The 23,718-nt window shown below is 36.1% G+C and overlaps 2 protein-coding genes and 2 pseudogenes across 2 annotated transcripts; 3 read left to right on the top strand and 1 right to left on the bottom strand.

The window, feature by feature from the left end:
• The first annotated feature begins 318 nt into the window (after window positions 1-318).
• LOC135361477 (olfactory receptor 4N5) lies at window positions 319-1,254 on the top strand. The gene has a single exon (XM_064569688.1). The coding sequence runs from the start codon at window positions 319-321 to the stop codon at window positions 1,252-1,254; it is 936 nt and encodes a 311-aa protein (XP_064425758.1).
• A 6,643-nt stretch (window positions 1,255-7,897) lies between these two features.
• Window positions 7,898-8,845, top strand: LOC123841429 (olfactory receptor 4K13-like). Its single transcript, XM_045871022.1, has one exon. The coding sequence runs from the start codon at window positions 7,898-7,900 to the stop codon at window positions 8,843-8,845; it is 948 nt and encodes a 315-aa protein (XP_045726978.1).
• Window positions 8,846-12,104: 3,259 nt separating this feature from the next.
• On the bottom strand, window positions 12,105-13,386 carry LOC123842820 (microtubule-associated protein RP/EB family member 1-like; annotated as a pseudogene).
• A 4,216-nt stretch (window positions 13,387-17,602) lies between these two features.
• On the top strand, window positions 17,603-18,542 carry LOC123862127 (olfactory receptor 4K13-like; annotated as a pseudogene).
• The last annotated feature ends 5,176 nt before the right edge of the window (window positions 18,543-23,718 follow it).

Here is a 23,718-nt window from a genome sequence, read left to right as displayed (position 1 = left end):
TTTTGTTTTAATCAGGAAATTTCAACTATTCTTCAAGCAAAGTAGCCCAGACTCCTAGAGGAGCACAATTATATAGAAGCACATGGTAAAATGGGAATGAGAGTGTGGTTATGAGAACAATGTCTTAGGGAGGGATCAAGAAATGGAGGGTAGAAGGGTCAACTCAAAACATAAGACACTTATGGGACATGCATTTTTTTTCAGCTAGGCAAGTTTTGGATGTGGTAAATAAATGTTTTTATCTGGAGAAGAGCTATGGAGATGATAAAAAGGTGGTTATAACAGATAATACTTTGTTATTCTGCAGACAGAGGAGAGATGGAGAGGGAGAACAGAACAGTGGTGACAGAATTCATCCTCCTTGGTCTAACCCAGTCTCAACACGCTCAACTCCTGGTCTTTGTGCTAGTCTTAGTTTTCTATCTCATCATCCTCCCTGGAAACTTCCTCATCATCCTCACCATCAGATCAGACCCTGGCCTCACAGCCCCCCTCTACTTCTTTCTGGGCAACTTGGCCTTCCTAGATGCATCCTATTCCTTCATTGTGGCTCCCAGGATGCTGGTGGACTTCCTCTCTGAGAAGAAAATAATCTCCTACAGAGGCTGCATCACTCAGCTCTTTTTCTTGCACTTCCTGGGGGCAGGGGAGATGTTTCTTCTTGTTGTGATGGCCTTTGACCGCTACATCGCCATCTGTCGTCCTTTGCACTATTCCACTGTCATGAACCCTAGAGTCTGCTACGCCTTGCTGTTGGCTCTGTGGCTTGGGGGCTTTACTCATTCCATTGTACAAGCAGCCCTTATTCTCCGCTTGCCCTTCTGTGGCCCAAACCAGCTAGATAACTTCTTCTGTGATGTCCCGCAGGTCATCAAGCTGGCCTGCACAGACACTTTTGTGGTGGACCTCCTGATGGTCTCCAACAGTGGCCTGCTCACGCTGCTGTGCTTCCTGGGACTTCTGGCCTCCTATGCGGTCATCCTCTGCCATGTGAAGGGACATTCCTCTGAAGGGAAGAATAAGGCTCTTTCCACATGTACCACACACATTATCATTGTGTTTCTGATGTTTGGACCTGCCATCTTCATCTATACTCGCCCATTCAGAGCTTTCCCAGCTGATAAAGTAGTTTCTCTCTTTCACACAGTCATCTTTCCTTTGATGAACCCTGTGATTTATACTTTTCGCAATCAGGAAGTGAAAGCTTCCATGAGGAGGTTACTGAGTCGTCACATGGTTTGCCGAATGAAATAGAAGAATGGGACAACAACAAAGGAGAAAATCCAGTTGGAATTGATTAAATCAATTATTCATTAATACACTAAATCAGTCAGTCATTTTAGCAAATACATTTATTAAGTACTTGCAATTTTTAGGCACTGTTCTAGCTATGTGAATAAGGCAGGTAAGATTCCAGGTCTCTTGGGGTTATATTCAAGTAGATAAACACAGATTAAACTATTAAATTGAAAACAGATCCAAAAGAGATAGTGCTCTGAAGCAAATAAAAAATAACGTTATGATAAAGTTTGACTGGGAGATGGTAGTTGCTTTTGGTTGTTAAGCAAGGTCTTTCAGAGCAGGGGTTAGTTGCTAACCAGACAACTTGAAAGACACACCCATGGAATTACATGGGGACAGAAAATTCGAGAGAGAGAGGATAATTGGTACAAGGGTACAAAGATCTTATGAACTGGTACATTTCAAGACCACAAAAAGGAATGTAGTAGCTTGTCAAATATGTTGATATATATAAATAAGTATGTATTAAATACTGACTGTACAAAAAATAGTATGATGTCTTGTTAGGTGTATATATATAAATGCATGACGATGGTCCTGTAAAAGGAGCGATTATTATTGGATTATTATTGATTATTATTGATATGACTGGATTATTATTGATATGACTATTATAGGATTATTATTGATATGACTGGATTAAAATCTGCTTTCTTGTCAAATGTTTTATATTTATATTGTTTCACATTTTCTCCTTCTTTTGATTTAATTGATAAAGGCAACACAACTTTAATACTGTAGAATTTACCTGGACATATGGCCCTAGTGGTAAGGCTCCTTTCACTCTGTAGTGTATCTGCTAGCATGCCTTTCCTGAACTAAGTTCACAAAAACTAGAACCCTCATGTCAATCAATAAGTAAGTAATATACACATGTTGGAATAAACTGCCTCTAGAACTTAGAGAGGACTACCAGACATTATGCTTTCTTCTTAGTGGTATAGTGATTAAGGTACAAGATGCAATACTTTAACTTTTAAGCTGTCTCAGCATACTTGCCCTATATAAACTCTCCAAAACTTCACAAATGTGGCAGGACCCTGCCATCTTCAATGAATGAGGTTTTGGTCCTCACACTTTATCCTTCACAGTGACTTAACGTGGGAAGAGAAAATGTTGTTTTTCTTATGCTCTATCTTAGGAATATTGAAAATTTCACTTAATGCCCCTATATGTAATTGTATATATATGTCCTTGACTAAAATTATTGGTCTGCTAGTAATCAACCATGATTACAGTGTTATAGTTAAATCAGGTAGAGGTTTATTTTCTAGTGTAAAATAAAATGTTTGTATAGTAGTACCACAGTATCACCAGAGACTCCAAAACCCCGTGTGTGTGGTTTTTTTTTTAATAATTTGTCACAAAATGTCTGTAAAAATTTCACACACCACACTTGTATTCCAGAAAGATTGAATAATAAAAGGATGTGTGCCATTATAGGTCCATTTTCCTTCCAATCCATTCTTTTCATTTCTACAAATTTGCTGTATTATAGGCAGCCCTTATCCATGAAGACTGAATTTCCAGGACCCTAAGTCACTTGACCTCCAGATGGTTACAAATGAGTGTTACTGTTAGATTAACATAGGGTGGGAGGAAAGGACAACAAAGCACACACACACACACACACACTCTCACACTGCCTTAGCCCAAACATCTGCAGTACTTCTGTGGCTCACTCTGGAACTCAGCAACACTTCCATGGCTCTAGCTGTCCTAGTGAAATGGGCCACAACACTTCTGACTTTTGTATATAAGCTGTTATAACCAGAATAATGGTCTCCCAAATAAGTCCACACCCTAACCAGAGAACTTGTGAATATGTTACCTTACATGGCAAAAAGAACTTTGGAGATATAATTGTTTATAAACCTTCAGATGGGGAGATTATCCTGGATAATCCGGGTGGACTCAATCTAACACGTGAGTATTTAAAAGCATTGAACCTTTCATGGATCCAGAGAAAGAAAAAAAAATGCCAGGAAGGATGGGACTTGAGGAGGCTTTAATGCACTGTTTCTGGCTTTGAAGAGGAAGAAGACATGATCAAGGAATATAGGCAATGCCTAGAAAGTGAGAATAATCCCTGACTAAAAATCAGCAAGGAAATGGAGATGATATTCTACAACCACCTGGAACTAAAGTTGGCCCATAGCCAGCATGAGTCTGGGAGCAGTTTCTCCCTCAAAGCCTCCAGTAAGGAATACTGTCCTGCCAAAAACTTGATTGTATTCCAGTGAGACCAATGTTGGATTGTGGACCTACACAACTATGAGATAATAAGTTTGAGTTCAATGAAGCCTCTATGTTTACAGAAACTTGTTAAGGGAGAAGAAGAAAATGGAACATATGGCCACACCCTTGGGCTGTGGTAAGACTGTGTCTTCTTCTCTTGTTCCCTCCAGCTTAGATTGGGGGTAGCTTCCAGTTGATGTTCATCTTTGGATTCCCTGAACATTTGCCGTTAGCATTTCAGCCTTATTGTCACTAGAGTAATTAAACTCCTTTTGTTTTATATGTGTACCATGTTTAACTGATAGCATTTGACTATAAATATTTACCATACTTAATGTTAGTATAAAGACTAACACTTTCCCAATTAGATCTCAGAAAATATGGAGGTGGGGAGAGACAAAGGGCATAACTCTCCCAGGAGTCAGCCCCTATAAAGAATTTTTACCAAGCAGCTGCCTGATAATACTGTTTACTTTTATGTTATCAGCCACTTTTACTTGCAAGGAAGAATGCACAATGTCACTTAATGAATTCAGGTGTCTGTTACTAATGAAGAATGGGAGAAGGCTTCTCAGCAGTCTCTGCTACACGGTCTAGCCTCATTGCTAAACTAGTCACTGGTGAGGAAAATGAAGAACTGTGGTTCAGGCTAGTGAGATGCAGCTTTGTGGATAGGTCTGGAGACTCCATGGACGTGCACAGACACCTGATCCCAAGAAAATCTGCTTTGCTTTCAAGAAAGAGGGAAGGGTCATGGTTGGGAAACTGCCATAGCCAGTTATCATCACTGTTAATTTAACATTGCTCTACAATTCTAGTTAATGAAATAAGGCACAAGAAATGTATTAGAAAAATATTATTGTTTGTAGATCATTTATCAGTAACCCAAAACAAAGGAGACAATTAACTGGGATAAAATTACAAATGAGATTTCTACAATGATACCATTTACAACTTAAACATGTAAAAAAAAAAGGAAACAATAGCAATTAAAACCAATTATGTTATAGAAAAGATCATATAAAGTACAGCATAAAAGTAGGAAATATGCAAAATTACATTTAACAAAAAAATGTGTTGATAATGAAGATGAGAAAATTTTACTGTGTTATAAAAGTAGCAGACATTTCTAATACTGTTCATTTTTTTCTACCTTTCTTATAAGTTTAATACTGTGATATCAAAATATCTTTGTAACTTGTTTTAACTTTAAAAAATAAATCTATTTAATTTAGAATAAAAAGATAAGAAGCTAGCCAAGAAAACTACGAATGAGTAAAGCAGTGAGAGCAGGCTTGCCCTTCCATACATTAAATATGTTGTAAACATAATGAGTAGTAAAATGTATAGTACCTCCTCAAAAATTATCGGGAAAACAAAACAGTAAATGAGCATACCTGAAGAAGAGCCTGATCTATCGGCAAATTGAAAAGGTTATAAAGAAAGCATAACAAATTCTTAGTGGAATGAATTATTATTTAATTGCAAAGATGAAAAACTATCTCACATTATTTATCAATAAATTTCAAACAGAGTTTAAATATGAAAATTTCAGCCTTAATAAAATTTAGAATTAAAATAATCTAGAATATTTATATTTTCCTACATATCACATTTATCAATGCTTAATGTAGAAAACAAACTACAACAAAAGAATGAACATCATACAAAATTCTCATAATTCAACTCTAGTCCTCTTTCCACTGACCACCTGAATACTGAAAATTGTCTTTAAAGTATTATCAATTTTATGGATGAAAAATGGTGTCTCATTTTTGTAAAGTCAAAAGTGTATTTTAACATCCTAATTACTTTTTTACTACTAGTCTCTCAGGAATTTAAAACAATCAAATGAGTTTCCTCCTTTGGGCCTTCTACCAAGGGATACATTGATATACTGCTGTCTTTTGAAGTTCAGAGCAGAAAATAAAATCACTGGATGATGAAGATTAAGCATCCATTTCATATTGATGTTACTTCTGAAGTCCAAGTGCAAACCGGTAGGTTACATAATCCTGACCTGTTACTCTACCTTACATACCACATCGATCTCATTATTTTCATTAAAACCTTAAATGTGTCCATAAGTGATAAGTACAAATGCCAAAAAGATAACTAAAGGGAGGGCTGAAAGGGGAAAATTAAACTGGAATATACCTTATTTTATACAACTGGGAAAAAAATACAAAAATCAGAAACACCATACCAAGGACTACTGGAAATTAAGATAATCCAGCAATCCAGGCCGAGTAAATTATTCTTACAGAAAAGAAATCTAGGTATGTTCAAATTGTTTGGCTATCCCATGATCTTATTCTTTGAATTATAGCAGAAATACAGAGAACGTTCCTTTGTTGTTTTTAGAAATGTAATTTTTTAAAAGAAATAAATGATAGAAATGCAAGGATAAAGTGCCTGATTCACGGCTTTGAAAATCACAGAATGTCACCACTCATAAAATATTGATGCTATCATTAACTTGTTAGGAATTATTAGAAAAACGTGTGAGAAAGTTCAACTTTCCTATGGCAACAGTCTGAAAATGGCCAAGTAAACACTCATAAGAAAAAAAAAATTAGAGATAGTATCTTGTCTAGGACTCTATCTCTGCCAGACCCATGTGCACCTGCAAATGTACTTATTGCATACTTAGACAAATACAGAAGGTCCAGGAGCTATATCTTAGGTAAAATCATTGCCTTACAGCAAGGGTATGAAGCACAAAGAAGAAATACACATTCACATCTGTGAATGAGAACTAACAAAGATTTCCATTTTCAGTTCTATTACCTTGTAAAAGAAGGAAGTTTTTATGCTACTCTGAATGATGGTGTCAAACATAATGGAAGATTATGAGCCATTTACAATAACTGTGTGTCTTAAGTGACAGTAACTATACATAGAAAAGAGAATACGATTAAATGTTTATTATGGTTATTTAGATATACTATATTTTTAAAAATTTGAACTGTGTAACTAAAAGGTGAAAATGTACCCCAAAACTATATATATTCTATTTTCTCTTCTGACAATCTGCATTAGTACTGGGTCTAGGCTCTCATAAAAGCAAGGAAAGGACTGGAGATGAACAACAAGCCTGGATTTAAGACTTGAAAAATAGAGCTACAATCAGGCAAACAGGAAGGTCTTTAAAAAGTGAATGTATATACAACGAGCACTGACCTATTCCTTTGATATGTGTGTATTTTTTAAAAGTTCACTTAGCTTAGCTGAATCCACCTCAGTCAGTAACATAGTATCTATGACTTTTTCTATTTTGGCAAAGTTAAAGGTTAAAAGAACTTTAAGGAAGTAACTGTGAGAAAGGATAGGTCCAAGGAGGCTAAGTAACCCAAGATGGCACTCTATTCAAACAATCCATCACATTTCAAATTTTTTAAAGTCATGTTTACAAAGGTAAATGATTCACCTTACCCTTTACCCCTCACTAATGGAGGAAAGTGGAACAAGACTACAATGGTCGGAAAAAAAAAAAAAAAGACCACCATGGTAAAGTTCACTAATCTTAATAATAGTGATTTAGATGTTTCTATACAATCATATATGAAAACATATGACTTAAAAACAGTTATCAGATAAAAATGGATATTTAATTCAATTTTACAGCAATTGGCTAAGAATGCACAGATAGGACACACTTTATGTCTAATCATATGAAGAGTTAGGCACTATGCAGATGAGCATCTGTAGTTTTGAGAGTCAATATGGGTCATTCAAGTCTAAAAAGCTTAATCTTTCTCAGTAATTGGGTGTTTTTTTGTTTTTTCTCAGTAATTGGTTTTGATCTCAGTTATAAGTGTCTCCACATGCAACCTTCTATCAACAGTATGCTCATGGACTATATAATCAGTTCAGGAAGCATAATGCACATTATGTGATTTCAGCAATATTTAATATGGCAAACTTTTTACCGCATACTGAGAATGTCACAAAAATGTGTCAGTAAATGCACTTCCTGAAAAAGATAAAAATCTATTTTGCTGATGCCTTCCAAAACTCTTTTCCATCATTCTAATAAGTTAAGTGTTCACATACAGTCTGATCTGCAGCTGAACAAGAACGGAGAGGTTTTTCTCAATGTCCAACTGACCTTGCCCCTACTAACCAACACACACATTTCATTTAGTTGGCTCCATTCCCTTCACACTTTCTATTGTCATGTGGTCCTGTGAAATATCTCCTGCAAAATACCTATGAAGCAGTCATATTACCAACAGGGTTGTTTGCCTGCATATGACACAGGATGTAAGTAAAGATCAGGTTTACTGATTTGTCAGTCCCTATGACATCCTGTTTTTTCCCTCATCTAGGCAACTTCTGACAAACGTACAAAAGGATGAATGTGGATCTCCTGAAAAACACATCAAGTGTTTCTGAGTTCATCTTGCTGGGACTTTCCAATTCTCAAGAAATTCAAATATTCCTTTTTGCAATCTTCTTTCTTGTCTATGTAGCCATCATAGTAGGAAACCTCCTCATTGTGATCTCTGTGATAGTTGACAACCATCTTCACTCCCCCATGTATTTCTTTCTGGCAAATTTATCGTTTTTTGACTTATGTCTTTCTTCTGCTGCAACTCCCAAAGTGACTGCAGACTTCCTTAGAAAACGCAAGACCATCTCCTTGTGGGGCTGCATGGCCCAGATATTTTTTATGCACTTCTTTGGGGGTGGAGAGATGTCTCTTCTGATAGCTATGGCCATGGATAGGTATGTTGCCATATGCAAACCCTTGCACTATAAGACCATCATGAATCGCAGGGCACTCATTGTGTTTCTACTGCTCTCGTGGGCAATTGGGTTCATACACACCACCAGCCAGATGGTTTTCACTGTAGGTTTACCTTTCTGTGGTCCCAATGTTGTGGACAGCATTTTCTGTGACCTTCCCCTGATCATCAAGCTTGCCTGCACTGACACCTATATCCTAGAACTGTTGGTGATTGCAAACAGTGGACTCCTCTCCCTGGTCTGCTTCATTCTCTTGCTCATATCCTATATTGTCATGCTGGTCACCATCTGGCAGCACTCCTCCACTGCATCCTCCAAAGCGGTGTCCACACTATCTGCTCACATCACTGTGGTCACTCTCTTCTTTGGCCCTGCTATCTTCATCTATGCTTTCCCATTCAATAGTTACTCTGTAGATAAGTTTCTTTCTGTGTTTTACTCTATAATCACCCCCCTCCTTAATCCAATTATTTATACTCTGAGGAATCAGGAAATGAAAGCAGCCATTAAGAGACTCAGCAGCCAGCATCTTGGTTCCTGGCTCACTTCCTAAATAATATCTATAACAACTGATTATTTGTGGTCTCTGCTATTTGGGGTTTTTGAGTCTCCAATATTTATTGGAATAGCTACAATGAAAATATTAAATACTATCTATTTCCCTCAAAATTCATAGCATTATTGTCAGTTTTATTAAAAATTTAATGGAAAATGTTCATAACACAGATTCAATACATTAATAAATGTGCATTCATTAATTCCTTGTACTTCCTTGTCTTAGAATTCAAGGAAACAGGGCGCCTGGGTGGCTCAGTTGGTTAAGCGACTGCCTTCGGCTCAGGTCATGATCCTGGAGTCCCGGGATCGAGTCCCGCATCGGGCTCCCTGCTCAGCAGGGAGTCTGCTTCTCCCTCTGACCCTCCCCCCTCTCATGCTCTCTCTCTCATTCTCTCACTCTTAAATAAATAAATCTTTAAAAAAAAAGAATAAAGGAAACAATGCTGATGAATGTTTAAAACACCTAATCATAAATATTATTACAAAAATTTTATAAAGTTTTAATGGCTCAGTATGTAAAAATAGGTAACTTTAGTATGACAACACGCTATATGGTGTTTAGTATCAAATCTTTTTCCCTAAAACTGTATTTAGTAACTTAATAGGTGTTAAAATATCTGTCAATATTTGTCAACCATTATGAAGTCTTCACAGAGGAATTGTGATTTGAATGAGGATAACATTCTCACTATATAGCCTCAATACACTATATATTTAGTAGAAGGTAAAAATATGCCTAAAAATAAATATTTCCAACATATCTTTGAGTACTCAGTTTTCAAAAAATCAATATCAACTGAAATATTAAAGATTAAAACCATGAACAGCTTAGTGTAGCTTACTTTACCAGATCACATGGACACTCAATGTAACTGAATTTCATCATTCATAAAACATTAAAAAAATATTTATTAGGTACCAATCACTGTCTAAAGCAATACAGATACATGGTTATAGATACAGACCTGTTCCCTGTTCTGGAGAGAGTAACCAAGGGGAGGGATGTATGTTAGGCATGGTGGTCTCAGAAGACTACTTTAAGGGGAGACATTTATACCAACCAGTTAAGTAAGCTCTAGAATTAGAGCTTTGAGCAAAGAAAAGAGCATTCCAGGCAAAAGGGCCAGTGTAAACAGACACTATGAAGTGAGAAAGAGTTTGTAAGTATTAAAGGTAGACCTTGGTGAAGGAAATTGACGAATAAAAGGGAGAAGATCTACGCTGAGATTTTATAGAAAGGAAAACCAGAATTTTCAGGCCTAGTAGATTCCTTTTTATTGTCAACATAAAGCCGTTAATGTGTTTTGAGAAAGAGAAGGACGGGATCCAGCATACATTATAGTATGTTATACCTCTGTCCTCTTAAGTAGAGAATATAATGTAGCTAAAGGGAAAGCAGAGGGAATAGTTAATGGACTGTTTCAGGTAGGAAGCCTGAATTTATTAATAATACAAATATTGAGTTTGTGGAATCTACAAAGACTTCCAAAGGCAATTAGAAGACCTAAAATTATTCATACATCTTGGAGACCAAGATGTCTTTTTATAAATTTTTAAATGTCTCAATTTTAAAAATATTTTAATATTTTGTTTTATTATGAAAACTTTTATTTGAGTATAGTTGACATAAGTATTACATTAGTTTCAGGTGTACACAGTGATTTGAGAAATTTTATATATTATGCTGCTATGCTTACCAGAAGTATAACTCCATCTGTCACCATACAACACTACTACAATATCATTGACTATATTCTTTATGCTGTGCCTTTTATTCCTCTGACTTGTTCTTTCCATAACTGAAAGCCAGTGTATCTCCCACTCTCCTTCACCTATTTTGCCCATCCCCCCACCTGCCTCACCTCTGGCAACCATCAGTTTGTTCTCTGTATTTATATATCTAATTCTGCTTTTTGTTTTTTTTGTTCATTTGTTTCATTTTTGGATTCCACACATGAGTGAAATCACATGGTATTTGTCTTTCTCTGACTCATTTCACCTAACATAACACCCTCTAGGTCCATCCATGTTGTTGCAAATGCAAGATTTCATTCTTTTTATGGCTGAGTAATATTCCATTGTGTATATATACTGTATCTTCCTTATCCATTCATCTAGTGATGGACACTGGTTGCTTCCATATCTTGGTTATTGTAAATAATGCTTCAATAAATGTAGGGGTGCATATATCTTTTCAAATTAGTATTTTAATTTTCTTTGGTTAAATACCCAGCAGTGGAATTATTGGATCATATTGTAATTCTATTTTAAATTTTTTGAGGAATCTCCATATTGTTTTCCTTAGTGGCTGTACCAATTACATTCCCACCAAAAGAACATAAGAGTTCTTTATTCTCCACACCCTCACCAACACTTACTATGTTTTGTCTTTTTGATTCTAGACATTCTGACAAATGTAAGCTGGATGATATGTCACTGTGTTTTGATTTGCATTTCCCTAATGATTAGTCATATTGAGCATCTTTGCATGAGTCTGTTGACCATATGTATGGCTTCCCTCAAAAGATATCTATGCAGGTCCTCTGCCCATTTTTATTCAGATTGTTTTTTTGGTGTTGAGTTGTATACATTCTTTTTTTTTTTTTTTAAGATTTTATTTATTTATTTGACAGAGACACAGTGAGAGGGAACACAAGCAGGGGGAGTGGGAGAGGGAGAAGCAGGCTTCCTGCGGAGCAGGGAGCCCAATGCAGGGCTCAATCCCAGGACCCTGGGACCATGACCTGAGCCGAAGGCAGACGCTTAACAACTGAGCTACCCAGGTGCCCCAAGTTGTATACATTCTTCATGTATTTTGGATATCAACCCCTTATCAGATATATCACTTCCAAATATCTTCCCCCATTCAGTAGGTTACCTTTTTGTATTGCTGATGGTGTCCTTTGCTGTGCAAAAGTTTTGAAATATACCTTGAATATCAAACTTACGTATTTTCCCTTCTTATTCCCTTTTTCTTCCTTTTTAAGTATATCTGCCCTACTTGAGTTTGGCCCTAGACCATGTACTCCTAACAGTTCAGCTTTATTTTGAAAAATTCTATGCATACCATCCTTACCAACTGATTTGGGTAATCAAGTCAGGACATCCAATATTGTTCTAATATTATCTTCCTAATTTCTATATTAAAGAATCCTTTTCCTTCTTGCATCTCAAATACCACACTAAACTGAAAAAACAGCAGAAATTTTTAAAAGACTTATTTTTCATGGCAATTCTTTTTTTTGTTGTTTTAAATACTCTTAAGGCATTTATTTATTAAAACGTTCTCTGCCAAGATTTCACATTAGCTTAAAATTCAAATCAGTCTTTACATTTCTCTACTGAGGTTTCCACCTCAGAGTATCACACAAAAACACCTTCTCCAGCAATCAGTGTTACCAGCGTCCACACGGTGAGCCCCATGGTCAGCCTCTTTGTTCCCTAGGTGACCCAACTAGATGTTAATACTGCTCTGCTACAGGGTAAAAGCTCCTAACTCAAACTCATTGGAAAAGGGGTGAAACTTCTGCAAAGTGCACTTTAAGAAGAGGTACTGTTTGCTCATGAAAAGAAACCAGTGAGTCCTCTAAGAATAATAAAAGGGGGTATTTTACAGTTAAGCACATGATTTGGAGTAAAGAATTCGGATGTTGCTCTGCTGGTCCAGGCCATTAATACTCTTCTTGTTCCTCCTGTGGGCCCCCTTCATCAGGTATCACAAAGCCTTCATCTGTGGCATACAGAATGTCCACGGTCCTCTGCAATACCAGGTTTTCCCCCTCGTTCTCCTGGCAAATCAATTCAATGTTCCTTAGCTTTCCAAAGTAGAAATCTCTTTCTTTCTCCAAGTCTTCAACAGTAAGTTTCAATACGTTGACCTGCTGCATCAATTCAGCTGCTTCGTCATCCCCGTTGCCCACACCAGGATTCTTTCACACCACACCCGGGCCAGCCTTAGGGGTTGCAGTAGTTCTGTGAGTTGCAATGGGCCTCTGTGGAGCTGCACTGCTAGAGCTGAGAGGTGTCTTCGGTTTGTTCAGAGCTGGAGCAACAAGGGAGGGAGCCACTGCAGTTTCTTGACCTTGTCTGGCAGCTACGGGGTCATAGTCTTTTCCATCATAGTTTGCATCAAAAAAACTTCTTGAACCACTGAACAAATTCAAAATTGTCCTGAAACTTTCCTTTTACTAATTTGTCCACAGGAATTATTTTGTCAACACCCATTCTCTTAAAACCTGCTTGTAGTATTTTGAAGTTCTGGATGTATTCATGTTCTAGCTTAGCCTGGAATTTCACTTTCTTCAAGGCAATGGAGCCAGGGAACAGCATGTCCATAAACTGACAGTAGGCAGCCCCTGAGCACAACTGTTCCATCTTCGTCAGATTCAGCTGCAGAGACTCATTGATCCAGGCCAGCATGTCATGTCGACTTAGGTTATCACTGGTGACTGATGTTGAATATACGTTCACTGCCATCTTCGGCTCTCGGTGGGACCGCGTCCACGGCCTGTGCCCGGCTTCGGTTCCGTCTTCGTCTTGTTCCCATGGCAATTCTAATTGCTAGTGGCTGCGTGGGTAAAATAAATCTTAAAAAATGTTAACTAAATTGAATTTATTAAATAAAAAAAATTCCTAGGCTCAGTCAGAAAGAATGAGAAATCTATTAGGAATGTCTTCTATGGACTTTGGAAATGAATGTGGCACCACATGTACTCCCCTCACTTTTTTCTTTTTCTTGTATCATACATGTACTCCCCTCACTTTCTTGTAATCTTTTAAAGAGCATTCCAATTAAATAAACATGGAAGAGTTAAAGTAGGAGGAAACAGAAAAATTTCTGTAGCAAATGAACTCATGTGCAATCATACATTGTTACACTGTTAGCCTTTAGTATTTTACTTATCTACATTGTTTTACTATAAAAGTTTTACTATAGTTGCCTCCATGATCTCCCTTTCATAGTCTTGAGTCATAATCAAGTTCTACATAATTGTAAAGGACTAGAGAATTCTAAATCTTTAGAATGGTTGGTTGATTGCTAAACTCCACTAACTAATCATTTATTGCTTACCATGATGAAAGCCTCTCCTTTTTGCTCATTCTTGTGTGTGCTGGTTCACTTGCTCTCTTACTCTCTCTCCTCGCTCTCTTCTCTCCCCTTCTACGGTAAAATGAGATTTTTTTTCTGGTAAGAACTGGTCTATAGTATATGAATTTCCTTATATGCCTTGCTCAGTGTAGACTATTTTAATTTTACTTGAATAAATACACTCAATTACTAATTATAAATATTGAGATTGATGAAATCTAATTAACAGAATTATAATTTCCTCAAGTCTATCATTTATGATAGATCATTTTCTATAAATGTGCTCATCCTTCCCCAACCAAAACACTTGAGTTAGTGCTTTTTCTGAAAAGCACTTACTAGAGAAAGTTCACATGGCTGATACTTGGTGAATTCACAATTCACTTAAATAATGAGAGAAGTCCTTGTTCTGAACTCTTGGGAACACTAGCATGTTTATTTTAATAATTCCCTTTAGGGAACTGATCACCAGCCTGCATCTTATTTATGTTTCTTGTCCTTTTTTATTTTTTCTTTTTTTGTACCTGTGAATCATTGTCCTGTATATTCATGAAGGCAAAAAAAGATAAACAATATATATTCAGGATCTAACTGTATCTGCATGTTTTTGAAGAGGCCACTCCTCAGAACTGGTAGGTTTAAATAGCAGTGCTAACAAAAACTGCAAATGTATACTTTAATAAAGGAGAAGAGGTTTTATAAGAAACTTAGAACTGAATGAAAACCACATTATTCCAATGATGAGGGCAATAGTAAAAGATAATTTTGGTCAACTTGCAACTGAAGAATGTATCTAGTTTCAGTAAGAACAAGAGCCACATTCCTGATTTGAGGGGTCAGTTTTATAGTTTGAGTTTGTATTTTGGGAATATAAACTTAAATTAGTTATCCCTATGGGATAAAAAGACAATTTAGAGTATTAAAATAATGGAAAAATTAGGTTCTTCCTTGGCTAAGTATAGCATCTGTGATAAGTCTGAAACATAAAATAATAAAGTCTCATATCAAGAAACTGAGAAACACTGATTTCCTATTAACCTCTGTTATTACTTTCCTACACTGAGTATTTATTTCATCACAGAAAACACATGAAATAAGTGAGATAAATTAATTTAAATCAATTAAAAAAATTTCCACTCAAGTACACTTATTTTGTTCCCTGAAGTCATATAACATTTCATTCAATGTAATTACCTAATTGTACTGCTAATAAATTTCTTTGGTAATTTTGCAACCCAAGGATTATTTCCTATTCTTCTAAACCCACTGGCCTTTTTTCTACCTACATTTAAAGCAATTAATTTTAATATTTTAAACTTGATCAATATATGAGATCAAAGCCCTTTGTGTATCTATAATGCTGAACCTTTTTCTATTAAATGTACAAGTTTATTTTTTAATTAGAAAATATTTATAATGGTTATTCTGACAGCAAATCTGACTTTTACATTCCAAACATTTTTTTGTGGTCAGTGACTATTACCCGTGCATGGGTTATCTAATCTATACATGACTTAATCCTCTCATAAAAAAGATTCATAAAAAAACCCCTCAAGATCAATAAAAACTGTACAGCTTTTATTCTTATTAAAAGAACTGTCAGTTATGTATTTCCACATACACTGTTTAAGTGCTTTTGTGTAAATGTATAGAAAAGACCTTATTACTAAATATAGACACACAGTATTGGACATCCCATAGCATTTTTTTTCCCTAGGCAAGCAACCACAGTTGAAAAGAGTGCACTCATTTTTCATCCTTAAGTCACATAAATGTCACAGAAAGAGCTAGGTTCTCCAGTCCTGGGTTATCCAACCCATTCTCAGACTAAGTTCCTGCTAGAGAGAAACCAAACCATGTTGATTCATTTTTTTTTAAATAAAATTTTCAATGCAGCTGGCTTTGCTTTTTTGATTCACATTTATTCAATTATTTTTTCATTTCTTTTCAGTTCACTGTATTTGTATAAAATACACTACTCAAAAGTTTAAATTTTCCATTTGAGGCTTAACTGTGGCTTAAGTTAGGAAAAATTCTTTTCTTTTTCATACTCTTATTTTTACTTGTGTCTGAGTAGAAAAAAATAAATATTTTAAAGATATTTCATCTTTATTTGTGCATATCAATATGTACAAATTGTCATATTGAATGATTTCATCTATAATAACATATTGGAATCCATCTATATGTACACTTAGCTGGATATATTTTATAGAGACTCGTAAAATTCCAAAAATCCTAAATTAATAAATATTGGGTTTTGCTCATAATTTTCCAATTTTACTTATCAAACTATAAAAATTACTTTTATAATTCTCAAGATTTTTCCTTCAGTATTTTGAGACTGAGGACCGCACAGTTTTGAAACTATGCATAACTAGTATGTGACTCAATTACTACATGAAATAGAATACCAATGATGATAATAAATATAATGAAGACAACTAGGTAATTATATCATTTAAATTTAATAGAGAAAAATATATTCATTTAGACTAAGTCTTCTTTACCAAGTCTTCCATAGTAAAATTCTTCTATGGTTCTTATTGGTTTGGGTATCTTTATAGTCACCAGAAAATGAGATAATGCTAAAAACAGAATTTTGTAAATGCACATACATAATACCTATGGGTATACAATGAAATACGCAAATATATTCCATATATGTTATCCTTGGGAGTCTCATAACAATCTGTGAGGTTGAAGAGTAGGTATTACTTTATGCATATAGAAAAATAAAATCAATGTTCAAAAGAGTTAAGAGTATATTTCCCTGGTAAATGTAGAAGGCAGGACTAGAATGTAAATCTAAGCTCTTGGTTCAAGTTTTCTTTTTTTTCCCTTATTCTGATAGTTGGGCTAAACAATAACATCTGAATATTTCATGAACTATTAAGCCAAAAAATGTATATTCAGAGTAGATTTTCCACAATCTGTTCTGGAGCTCCAGAACTAGAACGTATGTATTTGTGTTTATGTGTATACGTGTAATTCTGTATCTGTGTCTGTGTGGTTGGTGTGTATCAGTAATAGTTTTTCAAAAAGAAGAAAACAGGGGGCGCCTGGGTGGCTCAGTTGGTTAAGCGACTGCCTTCGGCTCAGGTCATGATCCTGGAGTCCCAGGATCGAGTCCCGCATCAGGCACCTTGCTCAGCGAGGAGTCTGCTTCTCCCTCTGACCCTCCCCCCCCATGCTCTCTCTCTCATTCTCTCTCTCTCAAATAAAAAAAAAAATAAAAATTTAAAAAAAAATTAAAAAAAAAAGAAGAAAACAGGAAAAAAAAGTTGGGACTAAAACATCTAAATAAAAAAGTATATAAAAGTGATCTATCAGTGTCAGTTCAATATGGGAACACACACAAAGTACAAGTGTGAAAGATATATGAACCAGTATAAGAGTCAAGAATCACTCTGCACACAAGTATGAAATATCAGAGGAAAGCACTGGGTACAAAGAAGATAAGCTTGCAGGAACCAAGGAAACATAAACCTACTTGTCAAAAATCTGCTGTATTTTTCAGAAATGTCCATCTTCTCTCTCTATATATGAATCAAATACTACTTTTTATATGGTCATATCTTCAAAACTATCACAGGTTAACTTGTCACTTTTTCCAGGTTTTCTACATTTTAATGACTTTCTGAAAACCCCTACATAGACTAGATGAATATGATGAATAGCTCAATGGTAATGGAGTTTCTTTTGTTAGGACTCACCAACACTTGGGAACTTGAAATTTTCTTTTTTTTCATATTTTTGTTGGCCTATGTAGCAATTATGGCAGGAAACCTTCTCATCGTGGTCACTGTAACCTTTGACTCACTTCGTACTCCACACCAATGTACTTCCTCCTTGGAAATCTCTCCTTCCTGGATATGTCTATTTCCACAGTCACACCCCTAAGATGGTCACAGATTTCCTCAAGGAGAATAAAACTATTTCTTTGTGGGGCTGTATGGCTCAGATGTTCTTCCTCCACTTTTTAGGTGGCAGTGAGATGACTCTTCTCATAGTTATGGCTGTTGATCAGTATATTGCAATATACAAACCTCTTCACTACACATCCATCATGAATCGCCGGGTCCTCATGGGCTCTGTGCTGCTATCATGGGCTGTTGGTTTTGTGCATACAATGAGCCAGATGGTTTTTACTATCACCTTGCCCTTCTGTGGCCCTTACACAGTAGATGATATTTTTTGTGACCTTCCCCGTGTTCTAAAACTTGCCTGCACTGAGACATACGTTCTGGAGTTGCTGGTAATTGTTGACAGTGGACTGTTGTCTTTCATCTGCTTCATACTCCTGCTCATTTCCTACACTGTCATTCTGGTAACTGTCCGACGTCGATCCTCTGGTGGACTCTCCAAGGCTCTGTCCACATTGTCTGCTCACATTACTGTAGTCACTCTGTTCTTTGGGCCAATTATCTTCATTTACGCTTGGCCATTCAGGGGCTTTTCAGTGGATAAATTTCTTCCTTTGTTTTATTCAATTATTACACCTTTACTGAACCCCATCATTTATACTCTGAGAAATCAGGAGATGAAAGCAGCCATTAGTAGACTGAGGACCAAACACATCCTCAGAATAAATTGGTATTAATTTGTTTTGTTTGTAGATTTTTAAAAATATTCATAATGTATACTGAAATTATCAAATGTTTGTTCCATCATTACATTTATAGGACATGTTTGGTTTTTTTGCAAATATACTTATTTTAGTTGAAATTTAATCCAGTTGGAGTTAATAATATTTTTAATGTAATAAAGAATTAAAGAGAAAAAAAGCCAGCCCACTAACTATAGTTGAAAACCCAGAAATTTTAAAGACTAAATTCCATTAAATAAAGAGAAATCATGGTCCGGGAGTGCACAAAGTGTTGTAGGGATCTCCTGCATCACACTGGGAGAGAAAGTTCCCCTTCCTGGAGTATATTTGGAAGGGGGTATATTGCCTCCCCAAGGACAAAAGACCTTGCAGGTGCCAGCAAACAGTCTTTCACTGGCAGGGGACAGAGGTATGCACAGAGGCTGGATAACCTGGTCGCTGCTTTTCGCTGTGCTACACCATAGATTCTGTGTACCACACAGGAGTTGTTGTTGTTGTTGTTGTTTGAGTCATCCTAAGGACACCAGACACAGGATGGGCAGACTCTTCTCTGGAGGAAAGGAATGGGTCTGCTCGGTGCCAAATCCCTTAAGATTTGGAGTCTTGAATCCCAGCCACAGGCCAAAGATAAAACGCAAGAGAGCTGTAGTGCTCGGTGCTCGGTGCATTGATGGCCTTCGCTATTCTTTGAGGGCTTCCTGAACAGCAGGGGGTGTGAGATCCCCTGTCTGGGGTCAAGAGAGTGGGATGACACCATTTCCCCCCTCACCATCAACACTGTAGGACTTCAGAGAGCAACACAGCGGCCCTCAGTGAATGCGGGACCCCCTTACACCAAACCCTGTGCCCCTGTGTCTCGCAAGTGCGTATATCCTAGGGCAGGTCTGACTCTAAGCCAGCATGGTGGGTCTCTCCCCTAGAAGGCCAGCACAAGCAGCACCCCTTCTCCTGATGGATTTAAGCTTTACTTGTTGTTCTTTATTCCAGTTCCTTTAGGTGTAAGGTTAGGTTGTATATTTGAGACTTTTCTTGCTTCTTGAGGAAGGCCTGTATTGTTATACAATTCCCTCTTAGGACTGCCTTTGCTGCATCCCAAAGGTTTTTGATTGTCATTTTCATTTTCATTTGCTTCCACGTATTTTTTTAAATTCTTCTTTAATTTCCTGCTTAATCCATTCACACCTTTTTAAAAAATTTCCACTTAGATTTTTTTAATTTTTAAAAATTTTTTCCAGAGGTTTGATCTTATTTTTATTTTTTATTTAAATTCAATTAGCCATGGTATAGTACATCATTAGTTTTTGATATAATGTTCAGTGATTCATTAGTTGAGTATAAAGCCCAATGTTCATCATATCACATGCCCTCTTTAATTCCTTTTTAAAAAAAAATTATTTCTTTTTAGAAAGAGAGCACATGAGTGAGCGGAGGGGCAGAGGGAGAGGAGAGAGAGATTCTTGAGCAGACTCTGCACTTAATGCACAGCCCAACGTGGGGCTGGATCTCGTGACCCTGAGGTCATGACCTGAGCTGAAGTCAAGATTCAGACACTTAACCGACTAAGCCACTGAGGCAACCCAACTCATTCATTCTTTAGTAAGATGTTCTTCAACCTCCATGTATTTGTGGTCCTTCAAATTTTTTCTTGTGGCTGACTTCAAGTTTCATAGCATTGTGGTCTGAAAATATGCATGGTATCATCTCAATCTTTTTGTAGGGGTTGAGGCCTGATTTGTGTCCCAACATGCGATCTATTCTGGAGAATGTTCCATGTGCACTCAAAAATAATGTGTATTCTGCTACTTTAGGATGAAATGCTCTGTATATATCTGTTAATCTGGTCCACTGTGTCATTCAAACCCCTCATTTCCTCTTTGATCTTCTGCCTAGATGATCTGTCCATTGCTACTATTATTGTATTATTATCAATGAGTTTAAGTTTGTTACTAATTGACTTATATATTTGGCTGCTCCCAAGTTAGGGGCATAAATATTTATAATTGCTAGATCTTCTTGTTGGATAGACCCCTTTATTATGATATAGTGCCCTTCATCATCTCTTATTAAAAGTCTTTGGTTTAAAATCCAGTTTGTCTGATATAAGGATGGATACTCTCCAGCTTTCTTTTGATGTCCATTAGCATGATAAATGGTTCTTTACTTCCAGTCTGGAGGTGTTAAAAAGAGGTCATACGCTGTCCAGGGCCTGGCACTTCAGGAAGTGTTTCTGGTGTGTGTTGTGTGCACTCTGCTGTTGTGTTTTGGCTGCTCTTTCCCACTGTTCTATCCTCTACAGCATTCTTCCTTGCTTATAGTGGGGAGTGTTTGGATCTTCAACTAGGTGCGCTTTGATTTGTTTGTTAATATTAGTCTTGCAACTTCCACAATCTCTCCCTCCAATTGCGCAGATTCCTTTCTTAATCCTCAGACCATACTCCTAGTTGTTCAAAATAGTTTGATGTTGATCCAGCTGTGCTTGAGGAGCAAGGAAAAGCTCAGGGTTCCCCTAGAACCTCACCATTTAACTCCTCCCCTCCTACTATTTTTCTTCTAAATTCTTGACTGCAATTCTCTTCAAATAGTCACTCATTCTAAATGTATTTGCTATTTCCCTTTAAATATGCCACTTCTTTATAGAATAGGAACCACTGTTCTATGAATTACATGATTTCATTTACAAAATGCCATTCTCTGTCCTTTTCCTCTAAATACAATTCATATTGTTTTATAGAGAGAGAGTTCTTACTTCAAAGCATTGATATTATTCAGTAGTACAAATAACTCACTTTACTGTCTATTCACCAAATGATGGACAGCTAAACTGCTTATGATTTCCTATTACCATATATGATTTCATGATTAATAACTGTCCAACAGCCCTATGTAGGTATAAGCATTTCTCTAAGATAAACACCCAGAAGTGAGAAGAACTGGGCAATAAAGCATTTATCCACTTATTTTCACGAAATATTACGGACTACTTTCCAGAATGACTCTAATTCCACCTGTAGAACAAGATCCATTGCTCATATCCCCACTACAAAATTTAGCATAATTTGCCCTTCCAAATTTTTGTTTCCATATAAAATAATATCATGTTGCTTTAATTCACCTTCTTTTGGTTATCAATGAATTTGGAGCCCCTCTCATACCGATTAGCTTTTCGACTTTCCTATGAACTACTCTAATCTTGGCCCACTTAAAACGGTTTTTCTGTGCTCTTCTTGTTGATTTGCATCCTGTGCATCTGTACTGTTCAATACATTACCTAGTAACATATATCCGTTTAAATTCTAATTTGAACAAATTAAAATAGATAAAAGTGAAATTTTAGTTCCTCACATCAGTCTCATTCAGGTGTTCAATAGCAATTGACAAGAACAAGAACAAGACAGATATACAACATTTTCATCATTATAGAAAGTTCCTTTGGGCAGCAGTGGTCTAGATATTGATCCCTTGTTAATTTAATATATTACAAATATTTGTTGAATTTTTCATTTGTACGCCAATCTCTAGTTTCCTTGACAGGAAAAAAAAAGATTACTATTTGTATTCTGAAATTTAATAAAAGCTTACCTTTTCATTCATTTTTAAAAGATTTGCTTATAAGATATCCTTCTTAAAACATAAGTTACAAAAATATTCTTCAATATTTTCTTATTATCATATCACATTTTTCACATTTTGTTGTTAAATATTTCTGGAGTCCACCTTTATGTATTGGGAAGGTAGGAACCCAACTTTATTTTTCTCCTTTTAGTAAACCACTAGTCTCAGCACCAGCTACAAATTATTGTGTCCTTTCTCCATTATTTTGCTTGGCCAACACATAGGTGTGTGTGTGTCTGTGTATACACATACACGCACACATTATACATCGTATGTGTATATCACATATGTATATGCACATATGTACATTTCATATATGTACATATTTATATGTGTGCATGTATCTCAGAATATATATACATGCATATAAACATATATGATTTCAGTTTTCTATTCACTTCCATTTTTTGTCTTTCATTTTACCATTACCATAGTGTTTTGGCATCACTTGGCATATAGCTTAATACCTAGTTATTTTCAACTTGCAAATATCATTTTGCTTTAAGTTTGCCTACTATAGATAATTAACACTTTTGTTTTTGCTATTAATATTCAATATTGGTTTTATATGTATATAAGGTATATAGATAGGTAAGTATATTAAATTATATTTACATGTATATAAACTATATATGAATACATATAAATATATGCATGCTACATATGTAATATATATACATGTATAATTTCATTTCTGAACTTTGAGAGTAAGTTATAGACATAGTGTTCTTTTACCCCTAGCTACCTCGGTGTATATTTCCTAAAACAATGTAATTTTCAAATTTGTAAATCAACATTAATATGATATGAATATCTAATCTATCAATCTTATTTAATTTTTTTGCCAATTATGTGAATAATGTCCTTTCAGAAAAGGAAGTCTCTGGTCCAGGACCAATCCAGGATCACAAGTTGTATACTGCTATGTCTTCAACAATTCCTCAATCTTTCTTTAACTTCCACTCATTGTTTGTAGGTAACCAAACTCATTGTTTAGTGGTTTGTTGCCTATGTTTCATTTTGCACAAATGTTCAGGTATATGGCTCCTTCCCCTCTTATTTTCCCTTTTGCTTGCTTCCTATACACATTATTTTGGTCTTTTCACTTAACTCTGCATCCTGAAAAATCAGGTTGTATGACCGCCATATCAGGTCATAAACATCTTCCTCTTTCTTCATCATAGCTGTGTATCTCAAATATCCTAATAAATACGAAAGTAAAGCAGAAGGGGCACCTGGGTGGCTCAGTTGGTTAAGCGACTACCTTTGGCACAGGTCATGATCCTGGAGTCCTGGGATCGAGTCCCACATTGGGCTCCCTGCTCAGCAGGTAGTCTGCTTCTCCCTCTGACCCTCCTCCCTTTCATACTCCCTGTCTCTCATTCTCTCTCAAATAAATAAATAAATAAATAAATAAATAAATAAATAAATATCTTTAAAAAAAAAGTAAGTAAAGCAAAGCAGAAAAGGAACAAAGGGACACAATTTGAATGCTCTCTGGCAGCAAATCACACAACCCTAGCAAGCCCTCATTTGCCTGGGACTAAAGTATTCATCT

This window comes from Mirounga angustirostris, unplaced genomic scaffold (assembly GCF_029215605.1).
Source record: "Mirounga angustirostris isolate CCGP_5_RB_7025 unplaced genomic scaffold, mMirAng1.0.hap1 SCAF_9, whole genome shotgun sequence".
Taxonomy (NCBI): Eukaryota; Metazoa; Chordata; class Mammalia; order Carnivora; family Phocidae; genus Mirounga; species Mirounga angustirostris.
The sequence above is the reverse complement of the archived record's forward strand: the minus strand, read 5'-3'. Positions and strand labels throughout refer to the sequence as shown.